General features: G+C 42.5%; 2 protein-coding genes across 4 annotated transcripts; both read left to right on the top strand.

The window, feature by feature from the left end:
- Nucleotides 1-207: 207 nt before the first annotated feature.
- iqub (IQ motif and ubiquitin domain containing) lies at nucleotides 208-5,852 on the top strand. Of its 3 annotated transcripts, none has more exons than XM_062548117.1 (12): nucleotides 208-646; nucleotides 775-909; nucleotides 1,039-1,203; nucleotides 1,312-1,487; nucleotides 1,602-1,757; nucleotides 2,507-2,717; nucleotides 2,857-3,032; nucleotides 3,282-3,452; nucleotides 3,691-3,867; nucleotides 4,111-4,359; nucleotides 4,738-4,923; nucleotides 5,479-5,852. In XM_062548117.1, exons 1-12 carry the CDS (start codon nucleotides 358-360, stop codon nucleotides 5,644-5,646), a joined length of 2,259 nt encoding a protein of 752 aa, XP_062404101.1. In that variant the 5' UTR covers nucleotides 208-357; the 3' UTR covers nucleotides 5,647-5,852. The 3 variants fall into 3 exon arrangements, with proteins under 3 accessions (XP_062404101.1, XP_062404102.1, XP_062404103.1); XM_062548118.1 differs by having other exon boundaries at nucleotides 1,315-1,487; XM_062548119.1 differs by having other exon boundaries at nucleotides 1,318-1,487.
- A 2,168-nt stretch (nucleotides 5,853-8,020) lies between these two features.
- On the top strand, nucleotides 8,021-16,286 carry slc13a1 (solute carrier family 13 member 1). The gene is made up of 14 exons (XM_062547322.1): nucleotides 8,021-8,116; nucleotides 10,980-11,108; nucleotides 11,192-11,328; nucleotides 11,553-11,740; nucleotides 11,859-11,953; nucleotides 12,185-12,363; nucleotides 12,509-12,628; nucleotides 12,914-13,012; nucleotides 13,148-13,249; nucleotides 13,626-13,717; nucleotides 13,831-13,925; nucleotides 14,815-14,976; nucleotides 15,203-15,340; nucleotides 15,463-16,286. The coding sequence occupies exons 1-14, from the start codon at nucleotides 8,021-8,023 to the stop codon at nucleotides 15,610-15,612; spliced, it is 1,782 nt and encodes a 593-aa protein (XP_062403306.1). The 3' UTR covers nucleotides 15,613-16,286.
- The last annotated feature ends 220 nt before the right edge of the window (nucleotides 16,287-16,506 follow it).

The following is a 16,506-nucleotide window of genomic DNA, read 5'->3' on the forward strand; positions in this document are numbered from 1 at the left end:
TCATGTTAGTCTCATGTTCAAGTTTATAGGGTAGGTCACCTCAACTGCACAATGTGCAGTGCACACAAAGAGATAATGTGTGATCATGTGCCTTGTTGCACACGTTTTTGTTTACTTCCCCCATGAGCAACCAAGTTTCTGTTGGAATATTGAGAGGTCACGTGAGCCGTTACCAGGGCAACAACCAAACACTCTATCCTCCCTGAAAGGAAACATGTTGATAGCTAGCATACTATTCCTACTACCACGTAATTGAAAATGTGTATATTTCTTACAAATGTTAGTAGCAACTATTGTTCCCGTGTGTCGAGTTTTACTTTTTAGAGTTTAGACGTGTACTGAATAGGCTAATTAGCTATGTCCGAACGGGAAGATGAAGCCACAGACCCAGAAATGACCGAGGGTGCCCCTGAGGACCATCACGAATCAGTTTCGGGAAATAATTATGCAACTTCAGAGGTTCAGTCTGAAACTGAAATACAGACCGAGGAAGCTCACAATGACATTGAAGTTGTTATACCAACAAATATTTGTCCAGCCTTTTTGACATCAGGGGAGACTGGTCATGTAGTGGCAGAACAAGATTATCAAGACATTGCCAGCCATGTCAGCGTAACATCTGATTTGGGTAACTCCACGGCCAGTGGTGAGATTGACCTTGCTTACTCTTTTTACATATACTGTATGTCAGAGGTAGGCTACCTGCCAGGGTTAGCCAGATTTGTGCAAGAAGACATGAACTCATATACTGTGAACGTTTTCTCTCTATTGCAGTTAAGATTATGCTTATGCCTGAGGGACATATGATGACCATCGCTTTTACCATTGGTGTCACTACTCGAGAACTGAAGGATCACTTTGCTAATGAGCTGAAAGTTCCGTCAGAAGTCATACAGCTTTCTCTTGATGGTAAGATATTCTGAAGTATTGACACTCTGTGATATCTAGGATCTAGGTTATAATGGCATATTACTGCAGATAGTTCTAGCCTATGAAGTGGATGGTGAAATGATTTCTAAGGGCTCGGTGTGCCCATAGGAAAAGTCGTGGGGAATGACCAGACTCTCATTGACCTGGGCGTTCAACCTCATGGCACTATCCAACTAGAGATGACCTCATCAGACCCTGAAAGACACCCCATCCGTCCAGTAAAACTCCAGCAGTACAACATGTCGGACGTCATCACTGTCAGAGTCCAGACAGGTGCAAACATGTTCCCAGTCTCTCCTTCAGGTCGTAGCCTATGCACTGCCATGCATGACTCCAAAATAATTTTGAATTTTAATTGCCTTCCTCTCTTTTTCCGTCTAGAAGCAGACACCTATCAGGATGTAGTGGTGGAGATTGAGAGGGCCACCAGGAAAAAGCCTTTTCTGGGAGGTTACCGTCACAAGACCACCGCAGCAGAGTTCCATCATGCTGCTGTACAGACCATGGCCAAGAGGAGACCTGACAAAGGAGTGGACACCTTCAGCCGGGACACACAAGTAGGCCAGGAACACATCCAAACACACAATACACACTCCTACAAGCCCCCCAACATGTGTGTGTCCATATGTGTGCACATTTGTTTAAATCATCTCTGTGCCCCTCCTCATTAGACAGTGGAGATGAAGAGTCAGGCTCAGCAGTGCGCCAACAACACGTCCACCCAGATGACCAAGACTGGCTGCTACATGTCCAGCATGGAGGACAAGCTGATCAGCCCTGGCTCATATGTCACCGCAGACCAGTACCACAGCGCCAGACTCAATGCTGTATGTGTTCTCTGCGTCTTTATTTGGGTGGATTATTCTGGGTTTGTGCATGACTATTTGTGCATCATCATGTCTATTTACTGGGGTGCAAACTGAGTATGTTACAGTAAAGACTTAAGAGGTGGCAACTCGTTAATATTTTCTGTTACCAAATTGTTGTCTTTTTTCCTTATCAGCACGTCTTTTCAGTTATCAGGGACAAACAATAGTTTATTACTGTAATGGATAGTAGGTTGAAGCGTTTAGATACAGCTAGAAATTGTGTGGTTTTTTTTTTATCTAGGCTATGTATGGGAACTATGTAGGAGGTTAGAGTATTAGAAAATGTCTCTGTCACTTAAAGGTGCACTATGAGATCTTGCATGGTTTTTAGAGCAATTTAATTTTTGTCTCAAATGATGGCCATCTCCCTTTGATCAGCTTGCTGCCTGCTCCCTGAATACATTGTGAAAAAATCCAGTCTCTGGAGACAACACAGGGGCTGTAAAACGTCAAACAAACACTTGGGTACAGGCTGTGTACCAAAACATAACAAACCATATTTCAGCCAAACACCAACAAGATGTTTAGGGGAGGGGTTGGGGGTTAGTGAGCATGCACATATGGGTTGGGGTCAGTGAGAAAACTTGGTTTAGTAGCATGCATTGAAAAGTAGTGTTTTGTTGTGGAACATCAACAGAAGTAACATCATTCAGGATCTCATAGTGCACCTTTAAGAAAGTGAAATAAACATGTCTGTTTTGTGTCAGGTGATCACTCTGCAGACGTATTTCAGGCGTTGGCAGGCCAGGCGTTTCACCGACCTTCTCCGGATGGACAGGGAGTTCCGTCGAGTGTGGATGGAGCAGGAGGAGGCGCGGAAAAAGCAGGAGAAGGAGGACTACATCAGTGCTGAGCACCACAGGAGGATGCACCCACAGAACAAGGAGGACTTCGCTCTCCTCTATAATGCACTTGAAAGTAAGACATTCATACAGTATGTGTGTGTTTGTGTATGTGTGTGTGTGTGTATGTAGAGCCTATATGTGTGTGTGTGTGTGTGTGTGTGTGTGTTTGTGTACATGCCTGTGTACAAGTGTGTGTGATGCTTGTGGCCCAGAGTGGAGGAAGGAGGAGCTGGAGCGGATGGACAGCTGTGTGGGTGGGGCTGAGCGTAAGGCTGCTCTGTGCGCTCTGCTGGAGAAGGAGACGCAGCTCATCGCCTCCATCGGACGCCACCGCATCGTCGCTGGTGAGAGGAATCAGTCCAAGGCTGTACAAGCCTTCCTGGACAAGGTCTGTGGCTTCCCTGTTTCACACATCTACAAAATCATACCCTTTCGTGTGTTTCTTTTCAGTTCTGTCAACCCCTATTGCATTTGTGTTGTGATTTTCAGCAAAATGCTAATTAAATCACTACTGCTAATTCAAAATTCAAAGATCAGCAGTTAAGTGCCTGTGCGAGTGGAGGTCTTGTTAATGCTTGTCAGAGGTGAGCATTCTAGTAGAGTCCTGACCCTAGTGCCTTACTGGACCCACTCACAGTGTGCAGCTCCTCGAAGATGGAGAGCGTTTGACGGGAAGGTCACTGAGATGGACACCCAGTACACCCTCCGAGCCAGGGAGCTAAGAGACCTGTACAGCAGCATCAACCTGCACTACCTCTGCCAGGAGGAGAGACTGGACGTGCTGCTCACACTCAAACACACAGTGAAGGTAGCCATTGTTTATGAGTGGGCTTTACTGAAAAGCCTGACCTACCCTCACTTGAGCGCACCTGATCTCTTTTATTTCCCTGGGTTTGGGTTACAGCTGGTTGATGGAGAAGCTTTTTTGGCACAGACCTATTTTTCTGTTTTTTGTCCAGGCAATTTGATCTGAACTCAACTCAAGGGTTTTTTCTCACTCACATCATTTGATGGTAAATGCCCACGGACCACTTGTGTTTTGGTAGGAGCATGACTGCAAGCTGTCCCAGGAGATTGTGGAGCTGATTGACAGAGAGTCAGATCTCTTGCTTAGGGGTGTGAAGGAGGCCAATCTGGAGGGACTGAGGACAAGGATCTCCACTCTCTTCCTGCAGTACATCAAAACCCCCACCTTCAACCCACAAGTCACCAAGCTGCTGAGGGTCAGTGCCCATTGGAGCTTTTTATAGTGGTCACTTCACTGGACTGGACCAGATTTTGTTGAGTTGTTTGTTTTTTTGTTTGTTTATATATTACTTTAGGTCATTATGTGAGCCAATGCTGTCTGTCAAACAACTAAAAATGTTGCTTATGTGTGAAACTTTCAAGTTCGAAATGTGTATAGTCTACATGGTTGGAATTCTCCAAAGCACAAATAGATAACGCGGCTAACCATCTCTGAGCAGATCCCCCAGGACCCAGCCGAGCTGAGGAAGGACATCTACTACTGCCGTGGCTGCAACGCCTACCTGCGCTCCACCCACTTTGCCCTCACTGCCAACGCTCGAGCGGTGGGCCACTGCCGCCGCTGCAGTGAGCTGGACAATGAGGCCCGGCACAGGGAGGACTTCTCCCACTACAAGAGCATCCTCAGGCGTGTGCGCAAGGCTGAGGCTGAGTGCAACCCAGACGCCAAGATCCCATACCTGCTGCAGGTAAGAGCAGGAGCACACCTCTGATCTGACTAGTGCAGTGCCCATTCAAACATGCTGTTCCTGTACAAAACCTGTAGACCTACAGTATTACTGTACATGCCCACAGGTATGCCTGCTTTAGGATGATAGGTGTCATAATGTTATGCAATTTTATGTGTGTCTGTGTGTGTGTGTGTGTGTGTGTGTGTGTGTGTGTGTGTGTGTGTGTGTGTCTGTGTGTCTGTGTGTCTGTGTGTGTGTGTGTGTGTGTGTGTGTGTGTGTGTATGTGTGTGTGTGTGTGTGTGTGTGTGTGTGTGTCTGTATTGTCTGTATTGCCTTTAGTGTCTATGTTATGTGATGGTGGTGGTATGGGTATGTCTTGTGCTTGTGTGCTGTAGGAGCAGGACCTGCGCTACCTGGTGGATGTGGTGTGGGGAGCGCAGTCGGCCCTCAGTGCCTGGAGCAACATGCATGAGCTGACCCTGGTGCGCTGGGACCAGCTCTGGGACTGGAGCCCCTGGAACTGCATCCTGCTGACCAAGGACGAGGCCACCGCCCACCTCAAAGTGGACAGCATTGAGAAGGTGACCTCACAGCCCACACTCTAAACAGCTAGATGCAAATCGCCATAAGCACTGTATGGAGAGGGCATGACAGCTTCACTGTAAAAGCCAGGTGTAAATTGCTTTATAGACTTAGTTGTTGTTGGAACATGGTAGCAATATTTCTATACTTAAAGTAATGGAATGGTATGCCCAACATTTGTGTTCGTTAGGCATCTTTGTAAATGTAGATACAGTTCATTGACCAACATGCATGCCCCATGGTCCATTTGTACATGTGTTTGATAAGGAAATGAATGCTGTACATGTGCTGTATGCCAAGCTGCCTGTTAGGAGACTTTCAGTGCAGATATAATTCATATGATCATTCAAGAAGTGTGAGGTATAAATGTCATTAGTGGGGAAGGGCTGAAGCCGAGTGCGGTTGCCTGGTGGCCCAGTAGAGAGTGTCTGTCTTCCACTCCTTCATGTCTGCCACAGCTAGATGGCAGTGTTATGATGCTAAGTTTGGTGTTCAGCTTGTAATGATGCTGGACAAAAACGAACTTTGACAGAAAACTCTTTTGGTTCCTATAGGCTTATGGTGTGGTGTTCATCCGCTCTGTCAAGCACAGACACACGCTGGCACGCAAGTACTTCTCCCAGATCCCTGTGATGGCTGAATACCTGCATGATGTGGGCTCCAAGCCTGCTGCTCATTGCAAACTACTAGTGGCCAAGCACATCAGCACAGTGGCTAAGTAAACCAACCCTACTGCTTCCATGGCAACACAGTAACTTTGTGTTCCTACATGCCTTACAGTAAAGAGGCCGTTCTACTTTCTTGCCCTTTCGTCCACTTGAAAAGAAATGTGTCTCCTCCTCCTTTCTATAGGCAAAGGTGGTTATTTTTAAACTGATATGATAATACCAATCTATAGCACCAGGAAAATTAAACATGCCTTTCTGTCTGATTTTGTCATATTGATACTTTTTATGTCACGTAACACATTCACATCTCCTTTACATGCCTTCCTTACTGTAATCAGATACTTTTTGATAAATGTTTCAGTGTAAAAAAGAGTTCATAACTTAACTATGACTCAGTTAAGGCACCAAGTGGAACCTTGGACTAACATATTTTGAAACTATAGCATTGTTGCTATACTGTATAACAGCTTCTTGTAATATTTGCCTCGGCTGTGCAAACCTTGACTGTACCATCATTCAGCAAAAAATCTGAACAATGTCAACAGTGTTTTCAGTGACTTATCTTGAACTTATCTTAATACATAAATTATTATTAATAATAATAATAAAACAAATTGAAACTACAAAACTAGTAAAAGATTACTGTAAGACATAAGGCAAATCTCATTTGAATTATCACTGACAATTGCAAATGGTACAATATGTAGGAAATTTTATAACGTTTAGGTCAGGAGGCTGGGGTGCAATGGCATACCTTTGCTCATTACAGTTAAAAAGTTATATTTTAACTTTAGTTTTCCAAAATGCATCTGGTTTAGATGTTGCTTTACAAACCTCTGACACTGATTTTTTAGGTGAGGATGCAGAAAGGTTTTTCTTTACATGACAACTCCATACAAGCCATAATTGTTTCATCTTCTTTTTTCATCAACTTTATGCCTTTAGAAGATCAGTTAATTGCCTACTCACCTCACTGTCACATGCAGATACTTTGACTAGATGTGCTCAAATGTTCATGGTACTATGTATAGTATACATCTCAGCGCTATTGTACGTGCAGTAATACTACTCTGATCCATAGGGGGTTCATAAATGCATTTAATATAAGACTACTAACAAGCTATACTGAAATCAAGCTGATCTCTCTGGCTCTCTTCTGTTTATTGAATTCTAAACATAGTGGGCAGAATAGCAGAACTCAGGCTATAACAAACACAGGCACAAACACAGAGGATAAGGAGTGGCATACTGTACACTCTTGGGATCATTACTCAAGTAGGCTCATGTGGAATACTCTCTATGCATCGTAATGTAATACATTACTCTACTTAGCTATGGAGCCCAGGAGATGTCATCACAAGATTGTTTTGTATCAGAAGAGAGCCTGTGCTCATTCTAAATCATGTGCTTGTTTTACTAATTTATGTGCATGTCTTACAGATGTGTGCTCTTGTTTTATCAAATTATATGCTTGTTTTAGTCATTTTATTATCACATTTTAATCACAGGCACTAGGAGAGACAGTACAACAGACCACATAGTAAAGCTGTCATCCAGTTCTCAGGGTCCGATTTTGTGAATATTAGGTTGTAACGTGTTGTCTGCCATAGCTTACTGCGTGTGGAAATAGGTATTGTTTTGTGTTTTACCAATGACTGCTTCTGACTTAATGATCAAGGGGAGCTTTGTATATGTGTGGTATAGCCCAAGTTGGTCTATTGTGGCCTAGTGTCTGTGAAAAAAGCACTGGAACCAAATCATTAAAAAGTGTGCTCAATTCCATTCAAATGGATGAACAGTGAATCATTTTTGTGTGCCTTTTGTTGAGCTGATATTATCCATCAATCTACTCAAGTCATACTCGCTGCTAAGATAAACTTGTTGTCAGACAAAACACATTGTATCGCTTAGACTAGGATTCACAAAAAAATATATTTACAGAGAAGATTCTTTGTGCCCATTTTGACAGTTACAGTATATGTCCCAACAATGTCCCCTCAACCCAGACAAAACATTTTCATGCCATTTTACATATTCTGACAAAAACATGAAATCAACAAAAATTGGAAGCCTCAAAGGTTGTTAATATTATGAATAGCTGTCACTCTCTCATAGAAGGTCAGTGGACAACTAGAAAAGATTAATTGTAGGATTGTACGATACCTGCACTAAAATATGTATTATATAATTAATGTTCAGAGACATTTGGCACATATACAATATCTGTGTCAATGAGGAGTCATGTTTTATGGTTCACCTAAAGTTGATTGACCATGCACTATCTCTATCATAGATAAAAGCCAGGTGACCGCTTGCCAGATTGTCTTGGTTAGTTATTAGTGAGGTTAGATTGTAGAAGGTATTTCACACAAGTGTGTCTAAGCCAAAGTCAGTCGGTCTGGGATCTGTCCAAGGTGTCTGAGTGAAAATGAGATTCCAGGGCATATGGATTTACCGCCGTCTCATTCTCATCCTCCTCACCCCTTTACTGCTGCTACCCATCCCGCTCATTTACAACACCAAGGTAAATATATTTACATGTATGTAAATATACACTGGCAGCACAAGATACCATACACATTAGGGTGCATCAAAAAATAACATTTTTGAATTTTGATATGGCTGGGTGCTAATAGTGTTCCAATATAGGTAGAAACAACACATGCAAAATATTTTTCCATTACATGATGATTTAGGGGTGCCACCACACATCTGTTTTTGGTGGATAAAGTGGCTGTGGAGCTCAATGGTCGCCATGGCGACCTGAGGTAAAAAATGCTATAGCTCACTATTATAGCTTATTATTACATTACTACTATCATATCGTTAGTTGTGTCTTTGAATACTTATTTATCACAAGTCATTTAAGTCATATTTATAGGTATTTGGTGCTCATTACATCTAGCTAACGTGAACTAGCAACAGTTTGCTAACCACACCACCTCCATTGTGCACCCTACACTGGGACAGCAAGTTAACACTGATGCTCAGCAATGTGTGCCAGTTGGAGGAGCGTCCTACTGTACAGTGGAAGTTGGAGATACAGAGCGGCTTCAACTGCTTGGTATCCTGGCGTATTAGAACCAGATCAATAAGTCATGCCCAATGATCATTGCCCGGTTGACATGCAAGTTGCTGCAGGACTGGTGCTGCATTGACCAGGTTGTCAACATGGCATTTGACACCACTGCGTCAAACACCGGCCATCTCACTGCAGCCTGCATTGCCATACAGCTCTCACAGGGCCGAGCACTGCTTTGGTCTGGGTGCCGGCACCACATGTGTCAGTATCACCCCATGTGTATACCAATAAAGTAAATTAAACTTTATATCCCTGCTGAAAAAAAAACGCCTGACCAGCATAAGATGGTTTGCTGGTTAACCAGCTTGTCAACCAGCTTGTTTGACCACCCTATGATGGTTGACCAGCTAGACAAGCAAAACTCTTGTGAAAACATATTACCTTCAGCTGGTTTACCCAGCTTAAATGCAGCCCTGCTGAAAAAAACAGTTACAATAGAAGTCAGCTTATGCTGGTAGCTGGTTTTAGCTGGTCTTTGCTGGTTTTCTTCCAGCTATTGCTGGTCTTTGATGGTGTAGCTGGTTAGGCCACCAGCTAGACATGCTGGCATGACCATCTGAGGAAGCTGGTTGTGATGGTATGACCAGCCTGTCGTGTGGGATACAGCTGGTTTAAGATGGTTATGCTGGTGACCAGCCTGCCAAGCTTGACAGCGATGGTCAAGCTGGTTTTCTATAATGACCAACATAAGCTGGCATGGCCAGTAAAAACCAGCAATGTAAACCAGCAACACCAATTAAAATGACCAGCTTGAGGTGGTGGTACGACAATCAAAACCAGCTGAATTACAATCGTAAGATGGGTAAACCAGCTAAAGGTATGTAATAGTTTTTGCAAGAGTTTTGCTGGTCTAGCTGGTCAACCATCATAGGTTGGTCAAACAAGCTGGTTAACAAGCTGGTCAACCAGCAAACCACCTTTAGCTGTCAGGCTGTTTTTTTCAGCAGGGCAGAATGACCATCTTACACCAGCTGTCCCACACAACAGGCTGGTCACACCTGCACGACCAGTCACGCCAGCATGTCTACCTGGTGGTCTAACTAGCTACACCAGCAATAGCTGGAAGAAAACCAGCAAAGACCAGCTAAAACCAGCTACCAGCATAAGCTGGTTTCCTGCTGTTTTTTTTTTTCAGTTGGGATGTGTGTCCGACATCCATCACTGCTTTCACAAAATTCAGGGTAAGGCCATGTGAACAGGTCCCATTGACTTCCATTCATTTTGTCCATAGGACATTCATTCCAAATGAATAGAGACTCTTCAAAGTTGAATTCTGAGAAATGCCCAAGTTGTAAAAGCAGACAACTTTTACTTTGATAACCCTACAGAACATGTTACTGTATAAAAGTTCACTCTATTCAACATTTCCAGGTCAACCTTTTGCCAATTAGACGAAAATTGCGCATTTTTCGAAAATTCGCCAAAGTTCATGTGTTAGGTGGCACCCCTAAATATCAATGAAATTCCTTAAAACTTTGCAAAAGTCATTTTTTTCTTGATTGGAACAAAATGCAATGCCAGCCAAATTGATATTTTGAAATTAAAATTTCCCATTCAAATTTGATGCACCCTAATACACATGTATGCATTTACCTGCATCTCTATCACAGAAACAATTACAGTATATGATTTTGAAAAATCTTGAACTGACACAATGAAATAGGTCTACAGGAGAACTATTTCTGTTGTGTTTTTTCAGTATACAAGAGGAAATTTGTCAAATGTTAAGAAAATTAACTCATATTTGGATTCAGGTCTTTCAATTAGTCACTCCAAGGAGCAGATGTTTTCCATTTCAAAATTGGATTAATTTAAATGATAAATTGACACATTCTTTGCTCCTAATAAAATGTTAATGAAACACTGAAACACTTTGCTATTCAAAGTCCAGACATATTGTTGACTGGACATTGTCCGAATGTGATACTTTCACACACACAGGTGCACACACATTGTGAATAATTCTAGATTACTAGCAACTCAGACTTTTTACACAGCAGAATATGATCAGGAACAGTAGCCTATATAATAAGTATGAATATGTTTTTATATTTTATATAAGCATATATATAATATATATATACATACAGTATATGTAGTTAATGTTGTGTATGTGTATTTGGATAAGCTTATAGACAAGTTTGTCCAGTGCTGTCTGTATATACCTTACCACCACCATTTGGTTCTTTTATACACTCTGGATCTTAGGTGTCTTGCAGTACTTTCTTTACATATTATTTCTATGCACAGCACTGCTCTAAACATGGTCATTGTTATATACGTACTGTATGTTATTTTCTCTTAGGTTGCAGAATGTGCCTTTACTCTTTTGGTGATGGCTGTCTACTGGCTTACTGAGGCTTTGCCCGTGTCTATTACAGCCCTCATCCCTGCCATGCTTTTTCCATTGTTTGGCATAATGAAATCTTCACAGGTATTGTATCTATTTTGACTATTAAAATAGCTAAGGATCTTCCTAACAATTCTGAGGTGAGCGTGTTTTGACTGGTCTCCTAGGTGGCAGCAGTGTTCTTTAAGGACTTCCACCTCCTCCTCACTGGAGTGATTTGCCTCGCCACAGCCATTGAGAAGTGGGGCCTTCACAGAAGGATTGCCCTGGGCCTCATCAGCATAGTCGGAGTTAACCCTGGACGGTAAGGACAGACACAGCTGATGCATTTTCACCACTACATTTTTATCTGGCAGTGATCCCAATGTGGTTTGCTATCATTTTGGTTAATTGGTAAAAAATGACCTCCAATGGTGGGGTGTTAATACAGTATGTAACAGTTCATATTTTACTTGGGTAAGGGTTGGTGGCATAGTGAGTCTGAACTTGTTGTTGTGAATGTAGCTTTAGCTGACCCTGTGATTTCAGCCTGATGTTGGGCTCTATGGTTGGATGTGCCTTCCTGTCGATGTGGCTAAGCAACACCTCAGCAGTCGCTATGGTGATGCCCATTGTGGAAGCTGTGTTGAGGCAGATTGTCACAGCTGAGGGTGAGGCCAGAGACCAGAGGAAGCAAGCTCTAACAGGCACCTCCAACTTGGCCTTACAGCTTGACGGTTAGTGTCCATTCAGAATGGCTGTTCTAATCACTGGTACATAGTATTAACACTCAACCACTATAAACTCTACATCTGTTAGAATTTGTTTGTAAATATACATGTACTCCTCAAACAGAAATGGACAGACAAGACTCTTTTGCCCATTGTAGCATTGATCCTTCTGTGGAGAGAGTTGACATTACTATTGAGAAATCCATTCCAGACAATGAAGTAAGTTTACTTTCCATGTTAAAGCATAATAGGCATGGGTTGGTTAAGGTTTAATTTTGTCATTCCCCTGAGCCAAACATTACAAAGCCAATAGTATGAGTTGTAGATGTAATTATACATGGCAGAGAATCCAGTAAGAGTGTAACAACCTGTAACAATAGCCATTTGTCATTATTTGAAATGTGTATTAGACATCTGCACACATTAAACCTGTACGTCTTCCTCTGGCAGGGTTTAGCCTGTGACTCTGAGGCCCAGTGTGCACCATCAGTGGGATACTACCGCACCCAACAGGACCATCTGATGTGTAAAGGCCTCTCTCTGTGCATTGCCTATTCAGCCTCCATTGGTGGGATGACCACACTACCAGGGACATCCGCCAACCTGATCTTTGCAGAGTACATGCACCAGTAAGTTGGTAGCCACATGTATGGCTAGTAGCCATATTATGACCATGTACAGTTGAACTGTATCCAATAATACATATGTCATGTAAGAGACTAATGCATAGAAGCATACCATACACATGATATAATAAACACACTCTATCTATAGATTCTATCCTGGCTGCAACTCTATCAACTTTGGGAACTGGTTCATCTTTTGCCTGCCGATCAGCTTTATTGCTCTTTTGTTGTCCTGGATGTGGCTGCACTGGCTGTTCCTGGGCTCAGAGTGAGTTTGTGATCCTACTTCCACTATCCAATGTGGCTCTTATTGCTTCCAGTGTAACAGCAACTCCTCATCTGCCACAGTGTTATTTCCCTCACCTACTGTTTATCGCCAATGAATTCTCTGACTGTACGTTGCGCAGAGTGTTTTTTTGTATCTATATTTCTATCACATTGTCTGCCACTTGTTGCACATGTTGCGTTCCCCGTGTGCATTTGGCACAGCTGTGAAGAAATGCATCTGTTCTGTTGTTACAAAAAGTCCTCTTGACTCTCTTTCTAAATACAGTTTCCATTCAGTTCTGCGTTCCAAGGAGGGCAACAAAGAAAGAGAAGCCGCAGTGGCCAAGGTCCTGCAGGAGGAATACAAAGCCCTCGGGCCCATCAGGTACATGTAGGACTGCTTATAGTGGGAACTGGAAAGGATGGGGATGGGTGGATGGATGGATTTGGCCTTGGGTAGGAGACAAAGATCCATGTGTCTGACAAGTGTCTTTGTGCTTATGCTTTGTGACTGATGCAGTCGTCAAGAGATCATCTCCTTAGTGATCTTCTCCGTCATGGTGCTGCTGTGGTTCACCAGAGAGCCCGGCTTCATGCCAGGATGGTCCTCCCTGTTCCCAGAGTAAGGGCTCTTTTCACACCGCGTTTACTAGCTAAGCTGGGGCCTGTATCCAGTGAAAATGTTACTATGACTGCAGCCCTAGACCAGTAAAGGTATCCTTTGTGTTCACTCCATTCATACTCTGGTTTAAAAAAAAGAAAATGTGATTAACTTGGAGCACTTTGTTTCCTTAATTGATTTCCCAGTGGATACATTGGACAATGTTAGAATCTACTGCTGTTTGTCTTACATACTGTATCTGCTGATAGTATTCTAGTATTACTGAAACGCTGTGGGGATACTGTACTGTACGTTATTTAAGGGACCTTTCTAACACTGGTCACACCGCACCTCCAATACTGTGACTTATAAGGCCATGTGTAATGTGTGTGAGCAGCCATGCTGGATATGCCAGCGACGCCACTGTGGCCCTGCTGCTGGGCTTGCTCTTCTTCATCATCCCAGCTCAAGTAGGCACTGATGACTATGGTGAGTGGTGATAGATTAGCAAATATTCATTTGTATGATACTGTTTGTGAAACCGTGGTTAATATTGACAGAAGACATGCTTTTAATCAATCGCTTAATCTTAAAATTCACAGAGACCTTGATCACATGGAAAGAGTTTCAGTCCTGTATGCCTTGGGAAATCTGTCTTCTTGTGGGGGGTGGTTTTGCACTGGCTGAGGGCACACAGGTAAGACAATAGTCAACACTGGTCAGTCTCCTTCAACGAAGAAGTAGCCTACAGTACCATACAGATGCTTTTTAAAAGAAATGAAGAACAGCGGGATATAGCCAGAATATATCAATCATGTTGACATGCCTTTACATTAGTTTGAGTCTTCAGCAGTTGTTGAAGCATTGTGTTGAGTAGACCATCCTTTGTTATGGTTTCACAAGCACAATGTGGTAATTAACAGTGCATGTGAAGCTGTCTGTCACATATCACAAATAACTGCTGCTTGTCATCTGTGACAGTCAATAGTTATGGGAGGAAGTCTAGTCAAAAATAACCTTTTGGTCCAGGGCAAAATGACACAGCAAATCAATCAAAAGGGTGGTAGGTGATCTTTATTTGGAGCAGATAGCACTGGTATTATGGGAGTGCTATTTTTACCCAAATGTGCGTCTTTGCCTTGATTGTACTGTAAATTTAACTCATGATTGATTTATGCATGTGACCAAGTTGTTTAGGGTGTTTATTGTTTTACAGTGAAACACAGATGAGTGTCTCCTTTTTGTTGCATTTTCTAAACATGAGAGTAATTAAGAGTTAACTTTGATACAATACATTTATGATATACATTTAAACGTATACATGGTGTCCACTGGATGTGCTACAGAAAACAATGCTTGTCAGCAAGTTTACATAAATTAAAACGCTTTAGACCTAATGGAAAAAAACATAATATGAACCTAAACTGATAATAATAATGATACAAATGCAATTGTGAATGATAAATGCATCCTTCCATCACATTCTCACATTACTTCCCCCCTCTTTATCTTGCTTGTGTGTGTGTGTGTGTGTGTGTGTGTGTGTGTGTGTGTGTGTGTGTGTGTGTGTGTGTGTGTGTGTGTAGGCATCGGGTTTGTCACACTGGGTGGCAAAACTGCTGGTTCCTCTGGGAGATCTTCCTAAAATTGCGACCATCACGATTGTCTGTGTCATAGTGACCTGTATCACTGAAGTGGCCAGCAACTCTGCCACCATCACCATATTCCTGCCCATTCTTGCACCTCTGGTACGCTTAATGTTTCCTTTTCACATCTTCTTGCAAATCACAGTCAGGGGGTGTGCATCACCCAATATGCACTCACACTTAATCGTTCTCTGGCTGAAGTAGCTGAAGTTTGGCTCTCTCTCACTGCTTGAAACAGTCCAAAGGTGCGTGCATCGGATTGCAGTTGATGAATAGGGGGTTGATATGGAAGGGAAATAGATGAATGTATCCGTTTGTGTCTTTCTAGGCTGAGAGCATCAGTGTGAACCCCCTGTACATGCTCATCCCCGCCACCCTGAGCGTGTCCTTCTCCTTCCTGCTTCCATCTGCTAACCCTCCAAATGCCATCGTCTTCAGTTATGGCCATCTGACCACCTGGGATATGGTGAGAACATCCTCCAACACCGGTCATTGTTAATTGTATGAGATGATGAATATTACAGTCTATCACTATGCTGACTTGTCTCTCCTCACTAACGTAAGTCTTCACTGAACTTGTTTTCACAGATGAAAGCCGGCGTTGGTGTGAATGTTATCAGTGTTTTGGGAGTGCTGCTTGCGACCAGCACATGGGGCATAGCACTATTTAACCTGGACGTTTACCCTGAATGGGCTCCCAACCGCCCGCTCATTAACTCCACGCTCATTCCACACTGACTACGTAGTGATACCAACGTAGTGTTCCAAAAACAATGAAAAGGTTTTAAATAATATGTTGTGTACTGAGGATACACTTACAGTAAGGTGAATGGTGTCCCGGTCACTGCCATTGCATGAGTGGAAAGCCTGGTATTGCACTACGTAACTTTGGTGTGCCATGTAGGAACATGACTCATTATATCACTTTTCAACGCACTTTACAAGGCACCCATTTAGCGTCGTTTTCAAACACGCAGGCCAGTCAGATAGACGCTCATGCATAGTTGAGAAATGACGCTAAAGGTGTACTCAGTACATGTTTTACATTGTGTTGATTTACAGATGCACATGTCAAGTGCAGATTGCTATGCTAGTAAAACATTAACACTGGCATGATGCTGTTACTTTTTAAACACACAACACAGTCTATTGAAGTGGTGAAAATGTGTAATACATTTTGCTACGTATATATGACAAACTAAGATTTACCCAGACCTGGATACACTAGGCTAGATTGTATGTTAAATTAATGTGTGTGACATGGATGGATTATTGAGGTATTGGGTGTGTTTTCGTAATTACTGATATGGATGTCTATATCTATGAAATTGTGACATTTGTTTGAGCACTGATTATACTCCTTGCAAAAATGTATTCACTAGTTACAAAAATAAACACTTCCTTTTTATACATTGCCAGTAAAGGACCTATGTGGAATTCTATGGGCATTGAGCGGTCTTGAACAGGGGATCGAATCCATTGACTTATTGTTTTTAATACAGCGGCCACACATGGTGCAATGTGGTATTACAAAAGCAACTTTTATTATATTCATATACAGTATAATAACTACTTCCCTGACATGAAAGCATATTCAAGATTATTACAAGCTTTACATCCCATACTTTACTT

Source organism: Sardina pilchardus, chromosome 10 (assembly GCF_963854185.1).
Source record: "Sardina pilchardus chromosome 10, fSarPil1.1, whole genome shotgun sequence".
In the NCBI taxonomy this organism is placed as follows: Eukaryota; Metazoa; Chordata; class Actinopteri; order Clupeiformes; family Clupeidae; genus Sardina; species Sardina pilchardus.

Excerpts from the sequence above, each read along its gene's own strand:
- iqub (XM_062548117.1), top strand. The coding sequence starts at position 358 with ATGTCCGAACGGGAAGATGAAGCCACAGACCCAGAAATGACCGAGGGT. Across the intron at positions 910-1,038 it reads CATACAGCTTTCTCTTGATG|GAAAAGTCGTGGGGAATGAC; the intron begins GTAAGATATTCT and ends GTGTGCCCATAG. Across the intron at positions 4,360-4,737 it reads AGATCCCATACCTGCTGCAG|GAGCAGGACCTGCGCTACCT; the intron begins GTAAGAGCAGGA and ends TGTGTGCTGTAG.
- slc13a1 (XM_062547322.1), top strand. The coding sequence starts at position 8,021 with ATGAGATTCCAGGGCATATGGATTTACCGCCGTCTCATTCTCATCCTC. Across the intron at positions 11,329-11,552 it reads GTCGGAGTTAACCCTGGACG|CCTGATGTTGGGCTCTATGG; the intron begins GTAAGGACAGAC and ends CTGTGATTTCAG. Across the intron at positions 13,250-13,625 it reads TGGTCCTCCCTGTTCCCAGA|CCATGCTGGATATGCCAGCG; the intron begins GTAAGGGCTCTT and ends GTGTGTGAGCAG.